Consider the following 22798-nt stretch of genomic DNA (forward strand, 5'->3'; position numbering starts at 1 on the left):
TAAACAGAGGTTTCTATATGTATCTATATATGTATATATGTTCCTATAAATATATAATTTTGAAAAAATATATGAAAAATATAAGAAGAAAATATAACCTTTAAGTTTATGGAAACCTATGAAGAGATCATAGGTCCATCAAAATATCAGTGGTTAGACACATATTTTTCTAATAGAAAAATCTTACAGAGGAGTTTTGGATAAAAATTTTTACTTATATTTTACAGTTTTGAACATAATTATTATAAATATTACAGAGATTACCCAAATCTGTTCCATCAGTGGATAATCAACAATTAAAAAATACTAACTCATAAAGAATATTTTCGCACCCTAAAACAAGATTGTGGATTTATATAATATCTATAGTCTCACTCAAGATATTAAAAAATATCTTTTTTTGGTGGGATTTTTTAAATTCAGGAATATTCATGCTAGTAACTTTAAATACATGTGTAAGTCTTAAGAAGAAAAAAAGCGTGTGTTTTATGATCTATTTTCACACAGCACATTGCTGCAGTATGTTACCCAAACTTTGTAAACTAATCAGATATCTACCTGGCCTATCCTTTCCTTTTTGTGCTGGGCTGTCGAGTGTTCTAGATCTTCTTGCACGGCAATTTTTCTTTTGAGGCTGAATTGGACTCTGTATGGCTCGGAATATTGGAGAATCTTGAGTGCATCTTCATATTTGATATTATCAAAAAATATTGTAGCACTTAGAAGCTGATCACCTGCAAGTGGAATAATGGATAATTTTAATTAGTTTGTGATTTGTAATAGTTTTTTTTCATTTTAGTTTTGTATTTACTACTTTCTGTGTGTCTTCTCCACTGTTCCAGTGAAAACTGATTTTTTACAGTCTACAAAAAACATCACATTTCATTATTGTTCAAGCAAGTGATCTTAGAAATTATGAATATCAACAGGTTGAGCTCACAGATAACATTATTTGGTTTGAAATCTACTGTTTCTGATACCTAAAGAGATGGGAGATCACACAGCTACAAATCTCATTATTTAATGATATAGAATAAAATCATAACAAAATAAAAAATCAGACTGTACCTTCTCTAAGACTAAATATTTTTGAAGCAGGAGATTCCTTAAGTACTTTTTTGATAAATATTCCTTCATTTCCTCCACCTTTCACACTAAAACCACTAGCTCCAGCTTCCACTTCTGTTTTCAGGGTCACTTCCATTGTCTCCTAGAGATGGAAAAAGATGTGAATTTATAATTTTTATTCATTTGTATTAAAGGATTCTAAGTTGTTCTACAATAAAAAAATTTAGTCTTCTCAAGTATATTTTTAATAGCTCAAGAAAGATTATCCAAAATAGAGAATATACTTAGTGTGGGTTGGAATCTCTTCTAAATTACAATTAAGCATGTGTGTTAGAGTTATGTTGAATCAGGGTCATAGGGAAAATAGATTATAATTTTAAAATGTGTAACATGGAAACTTTTAGGGCTGAAAGATTGTATTTTCTGTGAAGATGTTAATCACTCAAATTAAAGCCTATGGGCCAGAAAAGTCAGAATAAGAGCTAATGCTGCACTCAAATTAGACAAGGCTAAAGAAAGAATTCTAAAAAGAATTATGGAAGGACCACAAATAGGACAAATAAATGTTCCTGCCTGTGCCACAACTCAGCCATTCATGAAGTTCCTGGTCAAAACAAATCCAAAGTGATTCTTTGCCCATTTGTCCTTCCTTCTGTCCACCCATTCATGTCTGTGTGTTTTAACAAATTTTGCTATTTACAAGGCTCATACCTAAAACTACAGAGTGCTTTTAGACTGACCTGTGGATGACTTTGCTTTGATTTGTCTGTAGAATGTTTTTTGTTTTCTTCTTGAAGCTGAAAAATAATTTTTAATTATTTCAAGTTCAGAAGCCACAGTGTTCTTGAGTAAAACAGAAGTCAATTAAAATTCCTGGTTTAGAGCAAGAAATGAGGCTGAATTTAATGGCAACAAGGCAAAATCAGGATCAAATGCTATGTACAACATGAATGATCTAACTATATTAATCCCAGTAGTAAACTAGATGCCAAGGCCTCCCTTCATAGCATCAAAATTTGCATTAAATCACAGACCATTGTACCAAAATTTGCCTTTGGTCGGAGATCAAATGTCTTAAGATATTGGGAGTTTTTCTGTGTCCTAATGTAGTATATTGTTCACCTTTCAATTTTGTAAATATAATACTTTTTTTACTTATTCAACTTCAGCACGAATTTTAAACTGTTGCCTACTTAACATACTGTACTAATTAAATCTCTTAACTTTGAATAACCAAGAGGTACAGATAATTTTGAAATACTTAGGAGCAAGATTCAAACCATACATTCTAACAGGAAAAACACTGGACAGGAAGACAATATGGCTGCAACAATGGCCCATTCTATGACATGCGACTCTCTGCTACTTGTGAGAGATAAAGCCTCTTGAATCAACTTGATAAAGCCATGTCTGCACAAAAATTCAGTATCTTGCCTTTGAATAGTCTTCTTCTACTGGATATTCATAAACTGGAGAGGATCCTTGTGGCCTTGGACGAATGTCTTCTACTGCCACTTCATTAACCTGTGGAAAAGACATGAACGGTGGTAAAGGAACACCCACCATTAAACAGTGACTCCTTTTTAGGAGTGTTTCTCTAGCTATCCATAGTGTCCTTCTGATAAAAATCTTTCATTAGTGATGGTGGATAAAAAATAACCAATAACTTTTTTTTAGATCAAGAGCACACACAGTTTTCATGTTAATACACTCAAAACCACAAGGGACAGAGTTCTGAGAGACAAAAGCCAGTGGTAAGCTTATTTTGATTTTCTTTATGTACTGTATGTATCTACAGACTGAACAGACTGAAAATGGACAGATCAATTAGTAATAATTGAAAAAGTAAAAAAAAAAAATCCCTTCTCTGCTCTATTTGCACACCTAAACTTTGCATCCAATGGCTTCAAACTTTATTGCCCTCTATAAGCAAGCAAACCATGGAAAAGTCCCAGTAGGAATTTCTGCTCACAAGCACTTGGCATTCTTTCTTCTCCAGTCAGACAACAGGGAACCCAAAAAATCCTCAAAGAAAAAATCTATCTAAATCGTTAAAGAAAAGTTACTGTAGTTAACAGCCACGTAATAGTTTGATAAGTCTTGGTAGTAAACTTATGCCAATGAACCATGGCAAAGTGCAAGTGCCTTTACACTGAAACATCTTTCTGGGGTTTGAGCTGGCAGGACAATCCCAAGCTAAAATACAATATTTTTAATGGGAAAACCACCAGCAAGACCCAGCCACAAACAAAATATTTAAGATCCCATTTTGCCAAACTGTCATCACAGAAAAATTCAACTCTAAAAAACTCACAGAATCTTCCTCCTCTGCATCTGCATCGGCATCAGCATCTCCCGGGGGCTCGGCCGGCCTCAGCTGTCGTCCAGAACCTGAAAGCAGCACACAGGTTGTTGGTGCCTGCACGACCCACACAGAGCACAGAGCAGTCAGCTTGCAGCTGAAACCCCCTGGAGCAGCACAGCAAAGACCATGCACAGGCCACTGGAAAGGCCTGCCTGAATTTAGGCATCACAGAACAATTTGGGTTGGAAGGGACCTTAATCTAGTTCTCCCTATCAGCCATAGGTAGGGGTTATAATCTGGTTTACCTCCAGTTCTATATTTTCTCCCAGCTGGGGATTTTTCTCCTTCACAAAAGCCACATTTCTGGATATGAGTATTTCTGCTATCTTTGGAAAAAAGAAAGCATCAACCATCTGCTGACCCCTTTCTGCCTCCACCTTTCCAAAGGGACTGAGCATAGCCCACAGTGAAGGCTCAGAGGGATTTGTGACCAGAAAAAGGGAAGAAGAGGTCTACAGATGGTACCCAAAGTATTTCCCTGAGTTGTTTTATTCTTTAAAATAACAGAATAAGTAATTAACAGTTTGCTAATTCACAATGAAATGAATTTGATTGAAATTCCCCATACTGAAACTCTTCCTCGCTTCCCACAAAGGTCTTAAGAAGAGGAGAGTAAACATCAAGAACCTTGATAGTCAGAAGATACTGTTTTCTTAGTTTTTAGAAGTATTGAGGATGGACAGAGATTAGGTGAAGGAGATGGCCTGTCTGAAAGTATGATTCTCTTGAAATGCTTTAAATTGGGCACCAAAGAATGAAAACAGCATGAATTAGAACATTTTCAGAGATCCAGGCTTAGCCAGTAGAGGACAGTGTAGCTGAATTACATATTCCCTAATGCACCAGCTATTCACACTCATGCCCAAGTCCTTGTCCTAATAACTGTGTCTCTTTCCTGTCTCCATGCTTGTTTTTTCCAAGGCATCAGGCTGTCTAGCTCCCCCACACTCAATTCTGCAACTGCCATTACTATACATAGTTTTGGCTCTCCTAAACAAATCCTCTGGCTTAGAAATATGCTCAAAAACTAGAGAAAACAACTGACAAGAAGAACTGTGCAACTCATTGTCTGTTTTAAATGGAGAATCCTTGGGCTGGAACACAAGATTTCTGGATGTTACACACTGTGTGTGCAGACAAGATGGCACGACTTAGTCATGTCTGCAATCACTGACTTACACACGTTGCCAAACTCTTGTTAAAGCGGCTGGGATTTTGTTGGTCACTCCTCATAGTGTTCTGATCTCCTACATTTACTTTTTCCTTGATTTTTTGAAGGTGAAATTATATAGTACAGGCAAAGTTTTGAAAGAGTTATGCCCCAGTGATCAGTGATGGGCCACTTTGTTAAGATGAATGGGAAGAGTGTGCTTCCAGTGGGAATATCCCATAACAGTCTGTGGGTCAGGCTTCCAAACTTGATAAAATAAAAGGCAATCCACATTAGCCATATGTACAGCATCATAATCAGCTCTCCTGCAGTATTCCTGCTCCAGGGAATTAGGATCAACCCAGAACACATCAGGGCTGCCAGACCATCCCTCCTTTAGCCTTCACAGCACTAGTCCTGACACCTACAATGGACAATTATAGCAAATTCTAGAAAATGGTCTTAATGCACATTTTAACTCAGATTAATGACCTGCCTGAAATTTAGCTTTTTTTTTTTTTTTTCCAAATGTCTAGCATTTGCAGTCTTCAGAAGCTCAAAAATTTTGAAAAATTAGCATAACCTTATTTAAAAATTTAGACATGGAGTCATGAACTTGATTTTAAGCATTTCTGCTTGAAAATTCTGGAACCCATTCATGAAGCACTTCACCAAATGTATTTTAATAAGCATCATATGAGGAGAAGAGCTGCAGGATTGATGCTTGATTGTTTAATTTGCCTAGTGTTTCTAAAGATTCAGGTGCCAACAATAAATTTTATGGCTGTTACTAAAATTCCAAGAAATAGTAAGGACTTAGTCTTGTGGCATTTCCATATTTTTCACTTGGGAGAATCCCACCCACAAGCCCTGCAGTCCAGTAGAATGACTTAACAGAAAATTGCTTGGATTGCTGGAGTGTTTTTCTCTTCAGTGCAGCACTCCAGTGTTAACTACACATTGATCCCTGGTGGCTGCCAATAATTTTGCTACTGGAAAAGAAACACAGATGACCTTCCCTCCCAAAGCTTCACACTGAGGCTTTTCCATCCACCCTGATTTCCCCAAACTCTGCCCAGGCTGCCCCTCTGTGATGGTTAACCCATATCATAAAAGACTTCTCGTGCCCTTGATTCCTACTGTTGACTAAGATTTGCTTCTGATTATTTCCTGATTCAGAATACTTTCAAAAGAAATCTATAAAAGAGGGGCATTACAGTACATTTTCAGCAAAGCCTTTTTTCTGAGGAGAAAAGCCTGTGCCAATAAACTATGATTTATATGCATGTCATTCTCATGCCCTGAATAGTAGCAGTGCCAACATTTTATAGATTTTAACTTTTTTTTATGGACCCTGGACAATCAATGCTTTGTTCAAAATGTTTTCATAAACAAGATGGAATTTACATCAGTGACTACTTCTAATAGCCACTGGACTGACTTCAGAACAAGGGAATTTTTTGAAAGTAAGCTGTAGGAGTTATATAGGCTGGATCATTTTCATATCATATGACTGAAATGTGTATCTGCTTTTTGAAATGCAATTATTTAAAAAATATTTTATTTTTAGCTTAGTAACCCAGATGGACTGTTTGGGCAAAACCAGAAGGAAAAAAGTAAAAACAGGTTATTTTTTTTAATATTCACATTCAGTAGGTAACAGTCTCCAAAATCACATTTGATACAATATAATGGATTCCAAGTATGACAGTGTCACTGAATTTAAATCAAATGTGCTCTAATGTGTTGTATAAAGAGAACCCTAGTTTTAATTGGAACACTGGCATATAAAATTCCTGTATATCTGTATACTTCAAAATTAAAAAACAGTACATGAAAATACCAGAGATGTTAATAAAACAAACAAAAACGTCTTTTGCTGATCATCCTAGATTCTCTGCTTCCAGATTATAGTCCTTTTTCTGCAATTCTTAGATTTGGGGTTTTCACTTTTCAAGATTTTCTACTGACATTATATTTGCTTATGAGAAGATAATTTAAGTAATCTGTTTTTATCTTTAGGCATATTTCTTTTCCTTCCATCAACTTCAATGTTACTCCAACAAATCATTTCTCTCAACAGACAGAAACCTGATCCATGATAAATATCTGTCCACAGGTGAGAACTTTTAGGCTTTGCTCACTCACTTATTGTTATTAACAATAACACACCCTCTGCCTTTTCTTTATGCTTTGTCACAACCTATGCCTTTTCTTTATGAGGATTTTGGCATTTGCTAGTTACCATTTCTAAGCTGTGACAAGAAACAAACAGTCCTGTTTGTTCAGTGTTGTGGAAATAACTCTGAGTCCATAGCCAGTTAGAAAACTTGCACCTTGACATGTGGGCAAGGCTGGGACATCTTTAGATCAGGTCTTTTCTGACAGTGCAAAGCACGCTCTGGACACATGACCTCATTTGTGTTATTAATAAGGAGAAGAAGGAATGAATAATTGAAAGAAAAACAACAGCAGTAATAATTTAATGTCGTTGTTGTTGTTGGCACTGTGTTTGACCCACTGAAAGGATTCATACATGTAGGTCAGCAGTTTTCATGGTGCTCCCTCATGGGCTTATGTCTTGTTGTAAACAAAGCTGTGCATGGCTGCTGTCACAGACAGCTTCAGCTGGCTCCTGTAGCAGACCCTCCTCCTGCAGCCATCAGTCCCTGTCCCTGCAGGTCTGTCCCCTCCTGTCAGGGGCTGTTATTCCTCATGCATCAATGGCTGGTAACTGCAAATGCATTTCTCCAGAAAGTATTTTGGTTTTCAAACCACATCCCTCTCTCCAGATGGATGGTGTGCCTGACTTTCACGCACAGCGCGTTCTCCCTCTCCTGCAGGTATCGCAATTACTGGGATTCCTTTTCCTCCCCCAGAGCTCTCAGAGCTCCTGAGCAGCGCTGCCGTGAAGTCCCACAGCCCCTTCTGATTCCCTTCTTAGAGTTGAAATAGGGAATACTTAGAATGCCTAGAATATTTTAAATGGCAGGTCGAAGTTCAGGAAAGCACTTGATAGCAGGAACACTATGCACATGCCTGACATTAATCTTGGCCTCTCAAGAGCACTTTTTCAGATAGGTAAATTCACCTGACTTCTAAGCAAGAAATGCTGGAGGGAAATGATCCTGCAAGCATCAGCTGCAAAGATAAGAATCTGAAAGTGCCTGCAAATAAACCTTGTTGTGCATGTGCTGTGTTGCTGAAGGACGCTGCCATGAGGTTTAAACACAGTTTATAGCACAGGCTCTTGCACAGTCCGTGCAGGCTCTACCACGACCTGGAGAAGGTTCGTGCCATTTCCAGTAAAAGCTCCAGTGATGCCGGGGAAAACCACCAGCATAAAAATCAAGAGGTTCATCTTTGGCGGAGATTTCCTGGTGCATTCCAGAGACCTGGATTCATTCCATCGCCCTGCGAGATGCCGCGGGCTGAGTTACAGCAACTGCTGGGCAGGGCTCGGGCACGGCCGGAGCGCAGCAGGAATGCTCGGCTCCCGCTCCATCTGGGCCGGTCCCCGGCCACGGGGGATGCGACCGCCCCGGCACGGACAGGCTGCCCGTCCCAGCCCTCCGGGGCAGCAATGCTTCCCTTGAACCGCTGCCAGGGAGACAGCGGGGCACGCAGCAGCTCCAGCCAGCAGAGCCAGCCCGTCAGCTCGGCACAGAACGGCTGCCACGGGGAAAAAGCAGCTGCTCTGCCTCAAAAAAAGGTGTTAAAAGTGAGCAGCGGCACCGCCCCTTTAGTGCTTCCCTCTGCTCGGTGCCGGGAGTGGGACCGTCCCCGCCAAGCCCTGAAATTTCTGTGGGATGAAGACAAAGGACTACTCTGTGGAATGCAGATAAAGATTTTGCTGCTGAAGGAGTTTAACAGGCCTCGTTATCAGCGGGACGCTATCAGAACCAGCCGGGCCGGTGTTCCAGCTACACTCCTGCCTTTGTTTTGCGCTGGTTTGGCAATGCCCCTTGGCTGCACTCCGTCCCTGGGCTGCATACTTGCGATGTGATCAATGCAGCTCAGACCTGCGAGCCGAAAGCAGGCGCAGAGTCGTGCTAAAGGAGCAGCTACTCCCAAATAACCAACGTGCGTGAATAGTTTCCTTCCATTCAAGGCATGGACAAGATGTTTTGATTCATTGCCTTGGTATGTTAAGCTGCCCTTGTTGGCTGTTAGAGTACTTCATTAAAAGCCTTCAAGTCACTTCATCTCAAAACCTTTCGAAGACATATATATGTGAGTTACAATCATGAGTCTCCTTGCCCGGCCAGAGGATTGTCCATGAAGTTAACACTTATTTTTATCAAAAGGAACGGTACTTTGCTCTGCAAAGTACATCCAAAAACAAGGGAATGTCTCAGGAATTAAGGTTCCCTGCAGACCATACTGAGCTCTGTAGGATTTTACAGAGCATTTTCTACAGTTTGACTAATATCAGGAAAGATGTGTAAGAGCACTAGCAACTAAGAACTGATATAAACACTACCACAAAACCAGAAACTAACAGCCCCCAGATGAAAAGAAGAGTGAATGGCTTTCCCATGAGTATTTATTGATAAGCTCTGCCCAAAGATTTAAAAGTATTAAAAGCATCCCTGCTCACACTTCACAATGGGAACAAAGCCTTTAGGAAGGCTGATCAGAAAGAAGTTCTTGATTCCTACAGTGGTCCACCTTTCCTCTGATGGTAAAGATAAACTTAATAGAAACCACAGAACAATTCAGAACATGAAAATAAATCACTCTGGTGGGTCCCTGCACAGACCTTCTCAGTTTGAGTCATATTTTAACATGAAAAGCACAGGGAACTTTTTTTTAAACTGTCAAACTGAAATTTCCCAGATCCTGAGTTAATGACTTTCATCTAGCTATCATCATTTACTGGTTACTTGGCTATATAGGAAATGTAGTTTGGCCAGATCCACATAACTCTTCTGCTACAAGGATAAAATATTAACTAAAGTATTTCATTAGTCTGATATTTCACCTCTTACTGAAACAGAATAATGTGTCCTACAAGTAACAGAGAGTTTGAAAATAACCTCTTAACCAAAGTTTATTGCAAGAACATGATAGAGTGATGTCCAAAAGAGACAGCAAAAGCAGCCAGCAGTGGTTGATAGCTGTATTTGGCTCTCCTGGTCTGTCCCTCCTCTTCCTAGCTAAAACACATGTGAAAAGGGTAAATGCTCATGGTACCCAGCAGGCAACCAGAGGTTTGGTGCTGTTTCTCCTAGGCACTGTCTCAGAAGCACAAGTTTTGTATAATCTCCAGTTTTAGTCTGTGTTCATAGAGGGCAGGTGTAACCTCCTGCCCTGTGTGTCTGTCTTGCACGTCTCAGGCAGGAGTTTTCCTCTCTCTCGGGTTTTATGTGGCAGAATGCATTTCCAGTCTGTGCTTTACTTCCTGCATAAATTCGTACAGTGTTTTCTTGCATAATATTGTGATGATGTAGTGAATCAGGACTCTCTCTGATAATTATAAATTATGATTTTTCCAGGATTGCTGGGCCTGTTCTCACAAAGATGATAAGAGAAGGGAATAACTTTTTAGCAATTGTTGCTATGTGTGTCCAAATTCATGGACTGAACTAAAATTGCTTACCACCCTTTTGAAGAGAAAGTAAGCAATTCATAGCCAAATAAAGAAATAAAAACTGTTCTAATCCATTCTGATCCTCAACAGTTTTATCTCCTGGGACTCTCAACAGTTTAATCTCTTGGGATATACTGCTTTTACTTGCAATTGATTCGCTACCATGCTGTAAATAGTTGTATGGATACCCAAATAAAATTTCCTGGAGTGTCACTGCCGATCTGGATGATCTGAGTTTTAAGAAGGGTTTCAGGAACATGTTGCAAATTAAGAGCTCTCACTTGCTCACTTAGCTTCAGAAACCCTTGTGGGAACTACTGTGCAGCTATTTGGTTATCCAATATACTGATTAGGCATCCTGCAGTTTTCTCCCCTCCGAATGGAACCCCTTCACCTATACAACAAACTAGACTTGGGAAGGAAATGCACAGCACATCTGCCTTCCTCTCAGAGCAAGGAGTTGATTCCTGCTGTCTTCCCTGTTGGACAGCTGTGAACTCGGCTCTCGCCATGACTCACGTAGAAGCACAAACAGGTGGGTGCCTATTGCAGATAAGGCCCATAAGGATCACAAAAATTAACTTTGTCACATTCCTTCTCCTCTCTGATTCACCCTTCCAAGAATTCAGGCTTCTACCAGAGCAGATTGCCTGTTCCACTGCCAAAGCACAGCCCTGCTCAGATTTATAAATGAATCAAATGAATGCATTTATGGAAAATGATCTCTCTGCCTGCGTAGGCTTGATTGGCAGCCCCAGAGACTCAATTTCTCTGGCCACAGAGTCAGTATTTCTTAAGAATAAGTGGTTGTAACCCCAAGCTGTTTCTTAAGGTAGCCCAATAATGACACACTAAAGAAAGATGCTAATTCTTGATGGTTTTGGTAGAAAGCACATTTGTTCCGTAAGAATAGGTCTTAAGATAGAATAGAGGAACTGCTAACGTTTTGCAAAAAGCCCAAAGAAACTGATGCAGTCTTTGTATAAATGGCACTTATCACTCCAAATTAGAAACAGACATTTTAGCCCAAACTGCTAAAAATGCTCTTCAAGCACTTTGCTTAAAAAAAAAAATCCTCATCAGAATCAATGCTCAGTAAAAATGTTTGTACTTAGAGATAAAGATAAACACATACATACATATATAGAGAGCAAGAGTTTGTACTGTGATCCTTATGGTCTGAAGGTTCTTATGGTCTAGAAGACTTTTATTTCTCCTTACTCAACTGATAAAATTCAGTGCACAATTAAGTGCCCAGATACAGCAAATTAATGGAGTGATGCTACTTTGGCTGTCTCTTTGGTATGCTGGGCACAGCCCCTCTCAAAACAGGAATGCAGAAAAAAACCCTTGTAGTTTTCCCACAACCTTTTATGGGGGCTTTTATATAAATATCTGCCTTTGGAAACAGGTTTTCAGCTCAAGAGAAAATTCCCTGGGCAACTTGTTTGGATGTAAATCACCACAGAAGAAAATATTTTTTAAGCTTTTAAATTCTTTAATGTATATGTAATACAAGAGATACGGGATAAAGGTGACAGAAAATTATTATGGGAAAATATTTTACATCAAAGATAAAGTTAACAGTTCCCTCACTCTGTTAAGATAGAAATCTTTTCTGTCATTAAACACTGACAGTAGCAAAATAGCATTTGGCACAGCTCACTTTTCCTTGTTTTTGTGTAGTAGGAGATTCTCTTTAAAATTAGAGAGAATTTCTGGATGCAGACTGTGGGTTTACAAAAGTGTAAAATCTCATTTACAGACAAATTAATACATTGAGTCAGATAAATAAATAAATTCGCTTAGTTCTGCACACATCAGTGTAATTCAAATCTGAATAAATGGACTATAAACTTGGGGTTCAGTCACAAAAAGGTCAGATTTCAAAATAATTGAATTGGTCACATACCAAATTCTTTTTGAAAATGTTGTCTCATGACTTCAGCCCATTGGTTTTTACCTCTTTTTGGAACACCTTTCCCTAAGAATTGTATACCTTGCCCCAGCATTTTCTAAATGTGTAGTTTGATACTTGTCTTCTTTTAGAAATTAAATCTATTGACTTAATCTTCATTGTTTGAAATGAGAAATAATTATGTAAGACTGAAAAGCACTGGGCTTTTAAGTACATATTAATTTACAAAAGGAAAAACTGTTGCTGACAAACTTTTATTGCATTATATTTTTGAAAAAAATAAAATTTAATCTTTGCGTGTGCTTTTTAAATGGTTCAGTCCTGATTTGCTTTTTCTGCACCTCCTAGCACCCAAAAATAACAAATCAAAATGCTTGCTTAATAGATTAGAGAAAAACACAGTTTAGTTAAGGAAACAGATTTCAGTTTTAGGTTTCACAGACGCTAGTATAAACTATAGGGAGAAACCATTTCTTTAAAGACTCATTACTGTAGTTCTGGATTTCTTTCTGGTTTAAGATTAAAATACAAGAAAGTAACTACACTGTGGTTCATCCATGTAGTAACTGGTGAATGAATTTAGATGGGTGGAGTTGTTTGAAAGCACTAAGAGGACTATTTCTTGGATTTGATTATCAACCCTAACGCTGATTCATAACATTTCTAAACATCCAGAGCTTCTCTGTAATAGGAAAATAATGATATATAATGGAAATGAGTAACTCTATAATAATGGTCTGTTCACACTCAGGTTAAGTATTTTCTAACTCAATTAAAACAGGATGCACTCTTTTGAAGGCACATGGTAAGATTTTTCTTGATTAAGAGCTCTGCTGAATTCAGACTAATTAATAAGGGAGAGTAAATTACATTTTGCTCTTCAGCCAGATCAAGGGCTCCACTGAAAACAAAACAGCTTTCTACCAATACAAAGTATTCAAGGGAAGATCCTGGAGCTTCAGTTGCAGTTTTTGAGACCTGCTGCAAGGTGGCTTCTTCAGAGTCATTTAAATCTGTGCAACAGGAGGACAAGCCAGTGGCTTGGCCCCACTCTCAAGAATAGCAATGACCACCCTGATTTGGGGAACTGTAAAGAGTTTAAGCAAAAGGAGAGAATGGAAGGCACCTGGAGACACCCAGTCCATCTGTAGGGTTTTCTGCACATCTTTGCAAAGAGTATTTTTAACCCTGGTGTTTTACGACCTGTGCTCTCTTGCCTGCCTGATCTAATGGCCCCAGTGAGGACTCTGCTGTCTGAGCAGTGGCTCAGCTCTCTGTGAGCTCTGTGTGCAGCAGAGAGACCACTGCCCTCTCCTAAGGAAGGTGGATTTGCACTCCTTGCACTATGCACAGCTTACAGTCAATAACGCCGGAAAAGGAGAACAATTGCTACCATGAAATTACCCCATCTGAAACAAAAGGCTCCACCACCATCTTACCATGTGACATTTTTAAATACTGCAGTCCCAAAGTCCTCCATGGACTGAGATGTTAATAGGGTTTTAGCAGAGACTGAAATATTTGCTTTATATAGTTGTGTTGGGGCAGTGTTGACAGAATTCTGCAACTACACTTGAGAGCAGAATTTGTTTCTTTTTTCATTACAAATACTTTGAAGACTACTTAATCCCACTTTGAACACTTATGAAGAAGATCTGCCCCCATTTCACCAAAACGGAGTAAAGAAAAGCATTCTGCTGGCCTTAGAAGACAAATGCTCAGAGGTCTTCTTCTTTTCAGAGAAATCAAGTACAGGGCTTGATCCAAAAGGAGACACATGAGAAAGGGGCACAGACAAACCCACACATAAGCCCAGAGTAAGTCACAGAATCAGAAAATTACTGAATGTTTTAGAAAGGACCTTAAAGATCATCTAATTCCAACCCCCTGCCATGGACAGAGATACCTTTCACTAGACCAGATTGATGAAAGCCTCCTGAAGTTCTGCTAACTGAAAAACAGGTCCTTTACACTTCTACATCAGGAAATCTACTGTGGAGAAATTATCTCAAAAGGTTTTGAAAATACCCCTGGGCCAGAGCCTCAAGCATGTAGGACCCAGATCCAGCAACACTAGGCAAAGCACAGAGTGAGGGTTAAAATGTAGGATCTCCTGGGGCATGGAGGTTGGTTAAGGGAAAAAAACGTTGGTTTTGGAACACAATTAACCACTGCTAGGTCTTGTTCCTGATCATTGAACTTCAAAAGCCAATTCTCAGAGGGCTCAAGCACACAAGTGCAAAGTACACGTTGCTGCAGGTTTATCCTCTGCAGCTGGAACCACTGGCCCTGTGAACAACTTCTAGACTGGTCAGTACAAGGAGGTTCTGATGGATTTGTTACTCTTATTACTTGGGCAGGTGTGGACATTACAGCTATGTTACTCTGCACACCTCTGCAGCAGGGAAGGTCATGACCACTTCACACATACACCTTCAAAGAGAAGGATTTGAAAATGTATCTGAACAATTTCTAGGAAGTTTAAGTTCTCCTTCTTGCAGAGCAGTGCCAGCTCAGGGATACTGGAAAACACATTTTTCATGCATATGTTTTTTATTAAATGCAGCTGTCAAAACAGAGCAGGGCTCATGTTCCTGAAAAGGTGCAGGGATAAAGAGACAAATGGTTGGAATAAAGCAGGAATGTGCCTGCTCTGCCTAGGCAAAAATCACCACTTCTGTAGAGCCTTCAGGGCAACCTTTAAACTAGCTGGCTCAGGGACTGGTAGCTGTGGGATTTCAGTGAACACCTTACAAACCCAACCTCCTCCCCAGGGAAGCCAGGACTTGCTGCACCAGCCACTCCTCCCGTGCCCAGACCGGCTGGACACAGCTCTGCACCTTCCCAGGGCTGTGCAGGCACAGCCAGACACAGACTGTCCTCACCAAGGCTCCCTCCCTGCCCTGCTGCAGACAAGGTGTTCCAAGAGTGCTGGCAGTGAGCTCACACCATCTACTGCAGTCTGGTGACACCTACCTCTAATCGTTTTGCTGCAGTAGAATTATGGAGGTGAAAACAGCAAAAGCAAAGCAAATTTTTTTTTTTTTTAATGATAATTGTCCTTTTATTCCATAGCTATATATTCAGATTTTAGTCTCTGGTCTAAATTTGTGTCCTGAAGGTCTTCAGCTGAATTTATAACAGTGCAATAGCAGAATCTGGCCATGATCTTCAGACAACAACAACAGTTACAAGACTTGTTTATTTCTCTATAATGTATTATTTGGGTTTTCTATGATGTTCCTATTCAACCAGGATTATAGTCTAAATACAATGCAGTTGTGTGGCAACAGTGTACCAGATAAATTCAGCTAACTCTGGGTAATATCACAAAAAAATATGTGTTTATAGCCTCATGCCAGTTTCTGACTAATGCTTTTGTTTGTTGCTATAGCAAACCACACATGAATCTGATAGCCAAAAGCATGTTTATGACTAACCTTAGCTCTCTGGGGATTGAAAATATGGAATAAAAAAAAAAAATCTCTAAACCACAACACACAATGTGAGGAGAACATGATAGGAAACACCTTTTTTTGGCACAAGTTACTATGAACATTAAAAGAGAAGAACATCATAAGTGGAAAACATTAGGAAATGGGAGCTGTGGGAATAACCGCCTTTAACCCACGGCAATTCAAATTGAGCTTTCACTTCACATCACAGAGTTGTCTGTGCAGGACTAGAGAACTTTGCAGGAAGTCCTGGCTGCATGCTAGGAGATGGATTTAAGCCTCTGAAATCTGGAGAAGCTTTGTATCACACTTTAAAACACTCAGACCACTTTACTGGAGATAATTTTTATACCCTGCCTTGACACCTAGGACATGGGTATTCACTTAATTAATTTCTATTACCATTTATGCTTTAGTAGTTTCCAAGAGCCTGTCCCAAGACTGACACCTCATTATGCTGTACAAATACACAACGGAGAGCAGTGCTGGCCCCAAAGGGCTTTCTGTTAAACTAACAGAGAGAGGCAAAGGAGGAGGGGGCTGGACAGAGGGGGAGGCAGACACAGAGAGCTGACCTGACTGCATTACCTACCCACTCAGAGGTTGAACCCGTGGTCTTGCACTCCAGTTCAACTGACTGACTCTAGTTGCCAAATATGTTACTGTGAGAAGAAGAATTCATTATGTACCTTGCAGAGGAGAGAAAATCAATGCAGTTGAAGTGACACCTAAACTAAGACAGCTTACAACAAAGCTAGAGTACGTCAGGGAAAATTTATACTTTTGCTACCCTGTTATTCTTAATAACCTTTCTCCTTTGTAGGTTAAAAAAAAAAAAGGAGGAGTAATATTGCAGTGGATAGACTTTAATATTGCATCGTTATTCTCAGGTTTGTACAGTGCATAAAGGCATATGATTATCACTATTCCTGACAAGTTCTTCCATCGTCTGTATGATACTCAACAGCTGGAGAGGTAAGTCAGCCCAAGCTCTCATGTTCCAGGTATTTCCAAAAGGTTTCATGAAAGACATCTTGACCCACCAGTAGGATCATAAGGACACAGCCATAAATGGAAGCTTACAAAAATCAGCAGGACTTACAAGATACCTGCTGATCATCTAATGCCACAGGATCAAATCCTGAAGTATTGATATTTCTTTTTGTGCCTACTCCTGCAAGACATCACTTGGCCTCATTGAAACTGATACATGGCATGTTACATTGCATTCATCTTGTAATTCAGACTATGATATGGGCTGAGGTCAGCTTTGATTTCATCCTGCAAAATCCAGCAGAGCACACATGACTGCTCACAGCAATCACACCTGCAACCTTGTAAGATTAAATGTTTTGAGGAAAAAAAAAAAATGCAAGCGTTTTGTAGATTAGCCATGAGCTCCATTGGTGGGTACAGCAAGTAGCACAAAGACATCAGTGTTGTATGAAGTGAGAAACAAAGGCAAGTAAGAGATAGGCAGAAGTTTTCCAGGAATAGCCCAAGTATCACTGCTGGACTACAGTTGTGTGGCATGCAGAGGGCCATATATGACTCTCTCTTGGCTTTCATATGCTTTTGCAGTTCTTTCACATTTGGCAGAAAATGCATCTTACGAAAAAGAAAAAAATAATGAAGCTGCCAGCCTTTTTCCCTCCACACTGAGATCCTGAAAACAGCTTTAAGTCCAGGAAGCACAAATACAGAGACCATTTAAAAACAGCCACTTTATTTTCTGTGATTTAGCCTCAAAGCAATTGCTCTTCCAGGGATTGCTGTAGAAAATGAAATAGGAGATCATAGGTAGAGGTTGCCAACCCAGCTTTAGCTCCAAATTACTTTGTGATGTAGGAGGCACTGGTTACTGGCACTTATGGACACTTGTTTATGCAGGTTTGGTGCTGCTTCATGAACATGTTTCTCTTTGGGCTCTCCAAAGGCACAGCTACCCCTTGCATCTTCTGTCACACACTGCCTGGCACATATTAATCTGCCAGCTTGGCAACTGCACCATCTTGGTCATGGTCACCAAGGAAACCCCTCCACCTGCCCAAAGCACCATGAGAAACTAGGTGAGCTCTCCCCACCTTGCACAAAGATAGCAAAGTGAAAAAAAAAAAATTACTTGCTCAAAGTCACAAAGCATCTTGGCTGCAGAGCCAGCAATAAATAAAACCCAGATGTCCTGGATTCCACCTCCTCCCTGCACCATGCTGCCTCTCTTAGCTGGAAGGAAATGTTTTACATTTACTCATCCCTCCTTTTCCTTTGTCAATAGAAATTAAAGCAGGCATCTGACTGCCTAAGTCTTGAATGCTCCAATGGTTTCCAAGGCTTGCACTAAAGTCAGCCAAAATTTCTATTGAATCCAGCCCTAATGGACAACTAAAAGTGATTTCTTTGCCAAGTAGTCTATCAGTGCAAAACTCATTTAAGCACATACTACTTTTATATAGATATGCATTGTGCATACATATATATACTTCATTATTATGCAAAGAACCACTAATTACAAACCCACAATTTTTGTAACTGTGATGGTTTTGGCTGAGGTAGAGTTAATTTTTTTCATAGTAGCTGGTATGGGGATGTGTTTTGGATTTGTGCTGGAAACAGTGTTGATAATTCAGGGATGTTTTTGTTATTGCTGAGCAGTGCTTCCACAGAGTCAAGGCTTTTTCTGCTCCTCACAGCAACCCCACCACTGAGCAAAGTAGGGGTGCAAAAGGAGCTGGGAGGGGACACAGCTGGGACAGCTGACCCCAACTGACCCAAAGGATATTCCAGACCATATGGCATCTGCTCAGCATATAAAGCTGGGGGAAGAAGAAGGAGGGGGAGGACACATTCAGAGTCATGGCATTTGTCTTCCCCAGTGCCTGTGATGGAGTCCTGGTTTCCTGAGGATGGCTGAACACCTGCCTGCCAATGGGAAACAGTGAATTAATTCCTTATTTTGCTTTGCTTTTGTGTGTGGATTTTGTTTTACCTATTAAACTGTTCTTATCTCAGCCCATGAGTTTTTTTCACTTTTACTCTTCGTACTCTCTCCCCATTCCACTGAGGGAGGGAGTGAGTGAATGGATGGCTCTGTGGGGCTGAGGTGACATCTGGGGTTAAACCATGACAGTAATTTAACCAAGCACTGAATAAACTGAGCTACTACTATTAAGAAAAAAAAAAAAAAAAAGCTACAGAATACTTTTTGTAAGTATAAATTTAAACAAACCTCTATACCTTTTTATTTTGTTGAAAGGCAGGAAAGTTTGTCAGGATGTTTCTTTCACTGAAGCCACTCAGGTCTGCAAAACGACTGATAGCTAATTAAGGTTAATTTCCCATAAATTTATTTTGTGAACAGAATGTCCAAATATTTAAAATTTGCTTATTGAGCTATCTATGATGTCTGTGTGGTAGGCCACTTTCATGTATTTTCCAAAAGCAATGTAAATCTCATTTCCACCAAATACGTCATGTGCTGTCAGCAAAATATCCTTACTGCTGTCCAAGGTGAGTCCGTGTCTCTGAGCAGTTAAACTCTTACTTGCCTGTTTTCTCACCCTCAAGGTGAATGCCATTCCATTTTTCCTACCTGTTGTCACACAAATCCAACTGGGATTGCAGGTATTGTGCTGCTGTTGCTCTAACTCCACTTCCAACATGCTGCTCTGTCTACTGAAGGTACTTCAGGGGAGCTGGACAGAAGTTAAAAAGAAATGCAACATTTCATGTCGCATCCTGCTCTTACTCAAATACTCAAGGGGCATGACAGTGGGAACAAAAACTTCAGCAGCTGCAGGTTGCCTAAAACACTCAACTCCCTCACTTCTCTTGACTGGAAAAAATTGCCCTCCAGATTTTGCATTCAGGTCTCCTGTCAGAGAGCAGCTGTGTCCTGCTCCTCTGCAGAAGAGCAGCTGAGATCCCACACATGGCAAGGTCAAAGAGCTCATGGTCTTCTTAGATGCTCCTGTATCAGGTGCCTCCACCATGAACACTCTGCATGAACCCACATGTTGGACAACTGCATCCACAGCTTTTCTCCAGCCACCAGGGCTTTACTACGATTGACATTTTCTGAGATCTTCTAGAAAATGAAGCAGACAAATATGTACCTCGAGAAAGCCTTCCTTCTTTCTCTGTAGAACTGTTTCTGCTATTTCCTCATTACTGTCACCTCCATTTTGCTCAGCTTGTGTGACACAAACCTTCTAAATCCTCCGAGGCACACCTGGGTAGGAGACTGTGTATCAGCTAGCACAGTGGGGACCTGAACCTGCCCTCGGACTGCAGCAGCAAGAAATGAAGAATAGGTCTTGACAAACACGGCTGGGTTGTGCCATTTTTGTGCAACAAGAGTCAGTTTTACAGGCCTGAGCTGTGCTCCTGCCAGAGACACTGCTGTCTGCAAAGTCCCAGCGAAGCAGGAAGCTCTCACTCCTGCTCCCCAGAGCTGCTGCAGCCAGGTCAAGGACATTGCTCCTTGCTGCAGTCTGTCAGAGCCCATTTAGCAATTCCCCTGAATGCCGGGCTCTGGCTGGCCTTCCCCATGGTTCCAAGTGTGCTGAGAGCCAAAACCTTATCGCAGTCCATCTCTGTCTCCTCACAAGAGCAGAGCTGGTGGAGGAGCTGGCGTGGTCTGTTTGTGCTGGTACGACAGCCAGCTCCTGTTTTGGATTAGAGGATGAGGGTTTTCCCTCCCTCTCCATCCCTTATTGGGCATTTGAAAGAGGAGGATTTGTGGGGAGGGGAAATACTTCTAATGGGTTTTCATAGCTCCTTTGCCCTCCCTTTGCTCTGGTGCAAATGACAGCCCCAGGCCCGTGGGCTGTGTCTGTGTGTGCTGTTACGGGACCCAAACTTTGTCAGGCCAGGCCATAAAACAAGAGTGTGATGGTGCAGAGGTGTTCATGCAGCACCTGAGCTTAGCTGCAGCTCCCTGCACAGAGGACAGCTGGCAGAGGAGCAGTTTCCAGTGCATGTCACAACTTGGGGGATCATTGCAAAAGCGCCGCTTCCCTATCAAATGCAGGGTGGAGATCTGCTGACTCCAATCCCCATCTTTCAGAGCAGGGCAGGGACTGAATGTGAACCAGCAATAAGCTCCAGACACAGGAGAGCAAAGAAATTAATGAAACACATTAATCAGCTAAGAACGACGGGGGCATGGTCAGCAGAAACACCCCAAACACAAACACACTGCAGCATGTCCTGTTGCTGATGTGCAACACAGCTCTGGGGCACCAGCATCTGAGACAACTCCTCCGAGGTGTTTCTCCTGGGCTGGAAAATAAAAATGCTGTGGTTGCCCACATGGGCAAGGAGGAGATTTTGCTGCATGAGGCTGTCTCACCCACACTGGTTTTCACTGGGCTGTGGCTGGATGTCTCTGTGTGTGGCCCTGCTGGCTGCGTTCTCCGTGCCCCTGAGAAATAATCCAAAATCTCTGGTTTTATTTCCACGCCATTTGCTTCTGTCCCTGCTCTGGGGTTGTCTTTGACTCCATCACTGCATCCCAAGGGTCTGCAGGCACCTTTGGGCAGCCTTGCTGATGCAGCAGCCTGTGGTATGGGGGTGTGCTGTGAGCTCCCCTGCTCCCATGCCTGTCTTTTTGCCAAGGTATCTTCCTTCAACACTGCCTCTGCCAAGCAGACTGATCTCAGAGGTACCAGCTGCAAAGGACTTCAAGGTGAGCCTGTCACTATCTTCCTTCATGGGCGCTGTATGAAGTTAAAGTTTTCTTTGGGGGAAAAAAAGCCCTAAAACCTGACAATAATAAATGAGATTTTTTTTTCACAGGTTTTCCTTCCCAAGCCACGCCATCAGCTATTGTCCACATCCAACAAGTTAATCTGACTCAGGTGCTTCACCATCTCTGTTCCAGAGCACCTGCAGTGCTGAGTGCCCTGAATGCCTCTGCAAGAATTGCACCATTTGCCTGGCTGCAAACACCCACCCTGCAGAGCCACCACCCATCTGCTCTGCCATCTGCCTGCCACAGCCTTCCCTGCCCTGCACCAGACACTGCTCTCCTGGAAAAGCCACAATTCTATGTTGATAGAGAGGGACTGCAGCATTTTCCTAATCTGAGTTTGTGTGACAGCGTGCTCTGGAGCCCATATGTTGACTACAACATCATCTTACAGATGTGCAGTAAATGGTGCTGACACGTGTAGCTGTTCATGCTGGCCCCAGGATGACACAACACTGCTGCCCTCCAAATAACATTTCTGCTGCCAGATTCTCCCTACCTACTGCTGCTGAGATCCTGCCAGTCGGGGGTGCTTCATTTTCCAGTACCCTCTGACAGCCTGACTTCTGAACAGGGATACCTCAGGCACCCACACACCCTCCACACTCCTTAGTCCTGCTGTGCTCAGCAGCAGCAGCAGAAGGGAAATGATGATCCAGGTCTCTGGGAGGGGCCCCATGGCCTGGGTCTGGCCCCGTGGTTGGGATGTGAGCGCTTCTGCAGGACTGGGGCTGCTTATCCAGGGTAGAAAAGCAGACAGAGTGAGAAAGGGAGAGAAGGAGGGGGAAGCACTGGGCAGAGCTCCCAGGAAAATGTTGCTGTGGACAGTTTGCTTGGGCTCCTCAGGGACTCCTGATGGCTGCTCTGATCTCCTCACCATGAGACCCAGGGATGATTTGTTGTCACATGCGCTGAGCAGACTGTTTTCTTTCTAAGAAAAAAGCTGGTGTATTAAGGAGAGATTACATTCATGCTTGAGCTTATCTGAAAATGCTAGGCTTATTCTCTGGGCTTTAAGGTTTATTTAGACTAAATAAGGTTTATATATTTGGTTGGTGAAGCATGCAATGTATACATTATAATTATGTAGTTAATGCACTAATCTCTGTGATGAGCTTTCCTGGCATAACCCAGTACAGTTATCCAAAAGCTTCTTTTTAATCTGTGAGGAAGGATAATTTTAAGAAGAAAAACATGAATTCTCCTGCTATCTCTATCCAAACCCTTTCATTCACAGATTGCTTTTAGACTGACTGAAGCAGTGGTTAAATCCACTGTGAACATATAATCCAAATACAGATATAAGATCACAGTGCCATTACTAAATTTATTCCTTTCACAACAGACCTGTGGGGGCCTGCCTCCATCCAGCTCTGCTGATCACTGGAATGTCCCCTCATAAATACCTGTGTGTGAAGAGTCTGTTTTACACCACTTACATAGTCAATCATTTTCTAGTCTGAGACGTGCCTCCAGAAAGGATCCTGAGAGCAAAGCCTA

At 41.2% G+C, this 22798-nt stretch overlaps 1 protein-coding gene across 5 annotated transcripts in view; it reads right to left on the bottom strand.

Annotated features, from left to right (window-relative positions):
- AHNAK2 (AHNAK nucleoprotein 2) overlaps nucleotides 1-22798 on the bottom strand; it is a 72503-nt gene that overhangs the window by 21800 nt on the left and 27905 nt on the right. For 2 of the 5 annotated variants that reach the window (XM_077783930.2, XM_077783931.2), the window contains exons 2-6: nucleotides 3383-3459; nucleotides 2503-2592; nucleotides 1809-1865; nucleotides 1069-1210; nucleotides 559-734 (exon numbers count right to left, since the gene is read on the bottom strand). In XM_077783930.2, coding sequence (XP_077640056.2) covers nucleotides 559-734; nucleotides 1069-1210; nucleotides 1809-1865; nucleotides 2503-2592; nucleotides 3383-3459 — 542 coding nt within the window. Of the gene's footprint in view, nucleotides 1-558; nucleotides 735-1068; nucleotides 1211-1808; nucleotides 1866-2502; nucleotides 2593-3382; nucleotides 3488-19138; nucleotides 19310-22798 lie in introns of those variants that run through there. The other 3 variants (XM_085580845.1, XM_085580842.1, XM_085580843.1) reach the window with 2 other exon arrangements.

This window comes from Lonchura striata, chromosome 5, assembly GCF_050655825.1.
Source record: "Lonchura striata isolate lonStrDom1 chromosome 5, ASM5065582v1, whole genome shotgun sequence".
NCBI lineage: Eukaryota > Metazoa > Chordata > Aves > Passeriformes > Estrildidae > Lonchura > Lonchura striata.